This window comes from Corvus hawaiiensis, chromosome 18 (assembly GCF_020740725.1).
Source record: "Corvus hawaiiensis isolate bCorHaw1 chromosome 18, bCorHaw1.pri.cur, whole genome shotgun sequence".
Taxonomy (NCBI): domain Eukaryota; kingdom Metazoa; phylum Chordata; class Aves; order Passeriformes; family Corvidae; genus Corvus; species Corvus hawaiiensis.
The window spans coordinates 10,756,683-10,762,907 of record NC_063230.1 but is presented as its reverse complement, the minus strand read 5'-3'; the positions used below and the strand labels follow the sequence as shown (position 1 = coordinate 10,762,907).

General features: G+C 66.6%; 1 protein-coding gene across 2 annotated transcripts; it reads left to right on the top strand.

The window, feature by feature from the left end:
- The first annotated feature begins 2,277 nt into the window (after positions 1-2,277).
- On the top strand, positions 2,278-5,997 carry CRYBB2 (crystallin beta B2). 2 transcript variants are annotated; one of them, XM_048323278.1, is made up of 6 exons: positions 2,278-2,381; positions 3,148-3,223; positions 3,936-4,054; positions 4,870-5,002; positions 5,425-5,567; positions 5,685-5,997. In XM_048323278.1, exons 2-6 carry the CDS (start codon positions 3,167-3,169, stop codon positions 5,851-5,853), a joined length of 621 nt encoding a protein of 206 aa, XP_048179235.1. In that variant the 5' UTR covers positions 2,278-2,381; positions 3,148-3,166; the 3' UTR covers positions 5,854-5,997. The 2 variants fall into 2 exon arrangements, with proteins under 2 accessions (XP_048179235.1, XP_048179234.1); XM_048323277.1 differs by having other exon boundaries at positions 4,870-5,044.
- Positions 5,998-6,225: the final 228 nt, after the last annotated feature.

Here is a 6,225-nt window from a genome sequence, read left to right as displayed (position 1 = left end):
GGCTGCCGGGGCCTGCCTGGTCCTGGGCTGGGGGAGGTCGGGGAGGGGGGCAGGGGGATGGGGATGGGGCCATGGCCGCACCCAGCACCCCCCGCACAGGGCAGAGGGGGAAGTGCCAGTGTTTGCAGTGTTACATAAAGGCTGCAGCTTTCCAAAAATAACCCCCGGTGCTGCCGAGTCAGGGTTTTTCCAGCGCCTCTGTCCCTTTCCACAGCATCTCCTGCCCGCTCCCAGGGCGGGCGGCCAGGCCCAGGGCAGGGAGGGGGCCGGGGGGGACGTGCGGAGTGGCCACCCCTGGGTCGTGCCAGGCCCTGTGCGCTCCGAAGGGGGCTCATCCCGTGGTGGGATGGCTGTGCCCAACCCCAGCTCCCTGCAGGGTCTCCAGCCTGTCCCCAAGGAAGTTTCCCACAGTCCTGGGGTGGTTTCTCCTGGGGGATGAGCTCTGACACGGAGGGGCTGTTCTGGGGGCAGAGGTGAGGGGTTGAGGGGTGCCACACTGAGCTGCCCTGGCACTGCCCTTGCACAGGGACACCGTGGGCACACTCGGGGACCCACAGGGCTGGGGACAGAGATGGGAGATGGGCTCAAGACCACCCGAGGGCTTCGTGCAGGTCCCTGAGCAACCCCTCCGGAGCTTTTCCCTTCGGGCGGGGGTTGGCGGCTGTGAAAGGCGAGTGCCTGGCCCCGAGTGGCGAAAGCTGCTTCCAGAACAGTCGCTGGGGCTGCCACGGCCAGGAGGCTGCGGCACCGCCACCGCCTGGGGCTGGGATGAGCGGGAATCCAGCCCGGCAGAGCCAAGGGAGGGAATCACAGGAGCCGTGCTGAGCACCGTGTCAGCCTCGTGCTGTGGTGCTGAGAGGACGGGATGTGGCTGCAGGGCTGCAGTGCCCTGCACTGGGACATGGGACAGGTCCGTGAGGATCCAGGGCTCGGGACCTCAATGGATTTACCCAGGAGATGGGGACGGCAATGCTGGGTCCCTCTGTGGGGCTGCAGCAGGAGGCACAGGGAAGAGAGGAGGACTCCAGGGTTGGGAATGCTGGAAACTCTTGATCTGGCCTGTCCGTGGCCTGATGGGTTCCTTGCAGAGCTGCACGGTCATCTTGGCCCCTCTGGCCCCACAAACCCCATCGCCCAGAGCCGGGGCAGCTGCGGACCCCAGGGACTGACCCCCCCACATGTCACTTCCAGGGCAGGCTCTGTGACAACACCCTGTGGCTGACCCTGTGTGCAGCCGTCCTGGGGCAGGGGATGGGGCAGAGGTGACCCCGGGGGGGGGGGGGGTTGCAGCCCATCACCTCCTGTGGGACCCCCGGGAGGTGCAGTGTGAGGGAGGGAGCAGGCCTGGGGTCTGTTCGAGCTGGGTGACACTTGCTGGGGTCAGCTCCTCTGTGGGGTGAGGAGGGCTGTGGGTGCTGCACCGCACCCAGGGAGTCTGACAGTGTCTGTCCCCCCTTTGCCACAGCCACCCTCAGCCCCCAGCCCTGAGCAGCCTCCTGGGACAATGCCAGCAAAGGGGCTTCGCTGCTGCCCTCGGCCTCCAGCTCAGCCCTGGCCGTGCTGCCCACCCAGGCACATCCCAGCCACGGGGACGTGTCCCACACTGAGCCCCTCATGACCTCAGCTTCGTCCCGCTCTCACAGAGGGCCCCCTTGCTGCTGCTCCCACTGCCCTGTGGGGCTGGGGTGCTTCTCAGGGACCCCAAAAGGGCGGGGGTAACGCGGGAGGAGCCCAACACCCAACACCGATGCTCAGGCCCACGGTGCTGCCTGGGTGCTGCCCTGCTGCAGCTGCCCCCAGCCCCTGCCCAGCCCCTGCCCATGCCCGAAGCCCCGGGCCGGTGTCGGGAAGGGGCTCCCGCGGTGCCCCCGGCGCTGGCACGGCCGCGGGCGCTCCCTCCCCGGGCCGCAGACGGGCAAAGCCAGACGTTCACCAGCGCTTTGAGGCGTTTTATCGCGCATGGAAAGAGCCGAGCTCAGCAGCTCCGGCGGCGGCTGCCGGGCTGTCGGGGGGATCAAGTCTCTGGCCCCGAAACGCCTGAAGCGGGGCTGGCGGGGCTTTGTTGGCCAGGGCCGCCCCGGCTCTTGGCACGCGTTCGGCTGATGCTTGCAAACTCCAAATCTCCTCGCCACCAACCCGACAAAGCGGGTGACTCGAATGTGACAGGTAATGAAATAACTCAGGCTTGGTGCTCGGGCAGACAAAGGCTGCGGCGGATCAGCTGACCCTGGTTTTCATTGGGGTTTAATCCAGCATTCTCGCTTTGAATCAGGCTTTAACTATTTTGTAAATAGTTTTGGCACCACTCTGCTGCAGCTCGGTATAAATTCCACCTCCCGGCCCCAGCCCGTCACTGGCTCAAGCGGGTACTGGTATAACTGGTAAGACTTTGCTATTTGTTGTCCTCTCTTTTGCCGTAGCCTCCTCCCGATCCCCGGGGCCGGGATCTCTTCCCGGTGCCAGCGGGGTGTGGGCACGCAGCGGCTGAGCCGGGGACAGTCCCGTCCCTGCAGCCCAAAGCAGGACATCACCACCCGGCCATGGCTCCGTTTCTTTTTGTCAGGAATGAGCCGTTTTCACCTGTTTTGGAGCTGCTCAGATACTGAGGGCCCCGCTGGGCTTGAGGACGGGGCTCCTTCCAAGGAGTGGCAGTGCCAGGCAGAGTCGGGAGGGCTCGGCACAGGCTCCTCGGGGCTGGGGCTGGCGGGGGGGAGCCCCGGGGCTTCTCTCCATCACCCTTTCAAGCACCCGCGTGGGACAGGGACTCTCAGCTGTTACTTGCTGGACAGGGACAGCAGGAAAAGCCTCGACCATAGGGGCTGGGTTCCACTGGGAATGATTTGGGAATTCCCTGGGCTCCCAGTTCCCAGTGCTGGAGAAGCCGGTCAGGTCCCAAGGACCATTGCCTGTGCTCTGCCACGAGCCTGGGGAGGTTTGGGGTGCTGAGCAGCCCTAAGCAGGGTTTGTCCCTGACAACCCCAGCCTGAGCCCATCCTGCTGCGAGCCCTGGTCCCAACACCCTCTTCCCCGGGCGAACTGCAGGGTACGGACAGGGGCACAGACACAGGGCATGAACGCGGGGCTCTGAGCATGGTCCCCAGTGTGTCCTCAGTGGCAGCTTTTAACATGCTGAGTTTCCCTCCCAAGGCAGCAGACAACCCAGCTGATGATGGCTTCCGAGCACCAAATGCCAGCCTCCAAGCAGCAGCAAGCCAGCTCCAAGGTCAGTGTGAGACTGCCCAGCCCTGCAGAGGGGCCAGGGCACTCTCAGCCTCACTGGGTGCCCAAATCATATCCTGAGACACCGCTGGCAGCAGCTGAGCTCCCCTCGCCAGCACCCCCAGTACCCCTGGCTGGTGCCAAGCGCGGCCGGCTGCGCTGCTGAGCTGTTTGCAGCAGGATAAGGGGATGGGGAACGGGGTTTTTCTGGCATCCTGCAGCCTCAGTGCAGGTGGAGCGGGTGGGAACAGATCAAGCGCTGATCTCCCACCACCGCTGCAGACGCAGCAGATCTGTTCCCACTGCCCGCTGACCCCTGAGATCAGTGCTGAGCTGGTGGCCCTGGGGCTGTCCCCGAGCTGTCCCCGGGTGTCTGGGTCGCAGTGTCCCGCTGGTGGCTGCGGCGCTCCAACCACAACCCAAGTCCCTCAGCTGTTTGATGCCCGCTGTGAGTGTGGGCATCCCTCTACCAGGGGCACTGGGACAGTGCTGGCAGGGGCTCGGGGGCACCCGTGAGTGAGAGCTGCATCCCCAGAGGGATGGGAGCGGTGGCTTGCACTCACAGACTCCTTAAAACCCTCTGGAGTGCAGTTTTGGGAGAGTGAGAGGTCTGGGCTGCTGCAGATGTGCTGCCCAGTGGCCGGGAACAGCGTGTGCCCCCCGCAGTGGCAGCAGGGCCGGGGTGACCTCCACACTGAGGTCCTGCTCTCTTCCAGATTGCCATCTTCGAGCAGGAGAACTTCCAGGGCCGCTGCCATGAGCTCAGCGGGGCCTGCCCCAACCTGAAGGAAGCCGGCGTGGACAAAGTGGGCTCCATCCTGGTGCACTCCGGACCGTACGTGAGGGGCTCTGGGGGCCAGGCGGGGGGTGGGAGGGAAGGGGCTGGGGAGGAGGGGTCTCCCCGCTGCCACACCCGCATCGCACCCCGAATTTCTTGTGGCCAACACAGCTGAGCTGCTCGCCCACCTCACCCCAGTGAGTGCCCGGTGCCAGGGGGTGCCAGCAGGTGAGCAGGGGGACACAGTGGGTGAACAGAGGGTGACAGCGTCGCCTGGACAGGCTGATAACCCCCACTCAGTGACAGGGAGACTGGAGGGGTGTGGGTATGGGCACAGATCACTCAGCGTTACCCCCAGTTTGGTTTCCTTCCCTTTGGGTACAGGGACAGGTGAGACTGGGACCCCCCTGGTGCCCGCTCCCCGCCTGCTGGCCCTGTGTGTGCTCTCCAAGCCACGGGCTCCGGGCAAGGGAGAGCTCCTGAAAAGCCCCTGGAGGGTTCCCTGCCTGCACCCAGCAGTGCTGCTCCCAGAATAACGGGGCAGCTGCCGAGCGCCCTGGTAGGAGCACAGCCCCAGCTGGGACATTTGGGTGATCCTGTGGGTCCCCAGGGACCAAGGACGGGTGGCCACCACGTCGGAGCATCCCCAGTGGGAAGCCCTGCGGTGGCACTGCCAGCAGAGACGCGCGGGCTGGCCGGAGGCACCGCAGCCTCGCCCGCTCCCGGCTGGCACCTCCCTGGCACCTCTCCCTTCCTGGCGGGGCGCAGGGGACACGGGTGGGGCTCAGCCCCGGGCGCTCGCCGGGGGCGATGCCAGGGGCCGGTCCCCGCGCCGCTGCCCCCTCTGAAGCGCGTCCCCTGCTCTCTTCCAGCTGGGTGGGCTACGAGCAGGCAAGCTGCAAAGGGGAGCAGTTTGTGTTTGAGAAGGGGGAGTACCCCCGCTGGGACTCCTGGACCAACAGCCGGAGAAGCGACAGCATCACTTCCCTGAGACCCATCAAAGTGGTGAGAGCACCCAGACAGCCACTACCCACCCGCCAGACCAAGGTCTGCAGCCAGAAGTCTTCCCCAGCCTTCCCCCGCCCTCCCCAGCCCCGCGGGCGGAGGGGCACCCCCTCCTGCGCACCCTCGCCCCAGCCCTCGGGGCCCGGGGAGCCGTGGGGGGGTCGGAGGGGGCGCGGGGACGGGGGCAGTGGCAGGTGACCCCAGAGCGGAGGACGTCTGCTGGTAAGTCTGGCAGTGCCCGCGCAGGCAGCGGCTCTCTGAGCTGGATGGAGGGATGCGGAGCACCCCCGGCATCGGTGGGAGCGGCGGCACAAGGTGCCGGCCCTGGCCTCGGTTTCCCCATAGCCCTGGGCTCTGCCCCCCCTGCCCAGCCCCGCGAGGCCGGCAGCCGCTGACCCCCGTCTCTGCTCTCCCGGCTGCAGGACAGCCAGGAGCACAAGATCGTGCTGTACGAAAACCCCAGCTTCACCGGCAAGAAGATCGAAATCATAGACGACGATGTGCCCAGCTTCCACGCACACGGCTACCAGGAGAAGGTCTCATCCGTGCGGGTGCAGAGCGGCACGTGAGTACCGGGGGCGGCCGGGGGGGGATCCCGGAGCATCCCCACGGGGCTGGGCTCTGCCGGGTGATGGTTGGGGTGTGTGTGATGTATGACCCCCCCCTCCGCTTGCCTTGGCAGGTGGGTGGGATACCAGTACCCTGGCTACCGGGGCTACCAGTACCTGTTTGAAAAGGGGGACTACAAGGACAGCTCAGACTTCGGCGCTCAGCACCCCCAGATCCAGTCGGTCAGGCGCATCCGGGACATGCAGTGGCACCAGCGCGGTGCTTACCACCCCACCAACTAAAGCCCCCGGCCCGTGCCGGGGCGCGGGGAGCGGAGCAAGCGTTCCCCCGGCCGCCGCTGTGCCCCCGCGGCCTCGCCTCCCGCCTCCCCCCGTGTGATGCACACGCTGCCGAAGCAACTCAATAAAGCTTGGAGTTTCAAAGTCCCAGCTCTACCCCTTCATTCCCGGCGCGCAGAGAAGTCGGGGTGCCCGTCCTGGCCCCCCGCGCTCCTGGGTGGGGGAGGGGGTCCCATGGCCGCACCCCCGATGCTCTCAGTGCCACCCACCGCCGGTGCCATCGGTGCTGCCAGGTCACCGAAGTGTCCGGGGTGAGGGAGGTGACCTGGGGCTCAGCGGGAGGGTCGGGGACTGCTCACCCTGTGCGGACCTGGG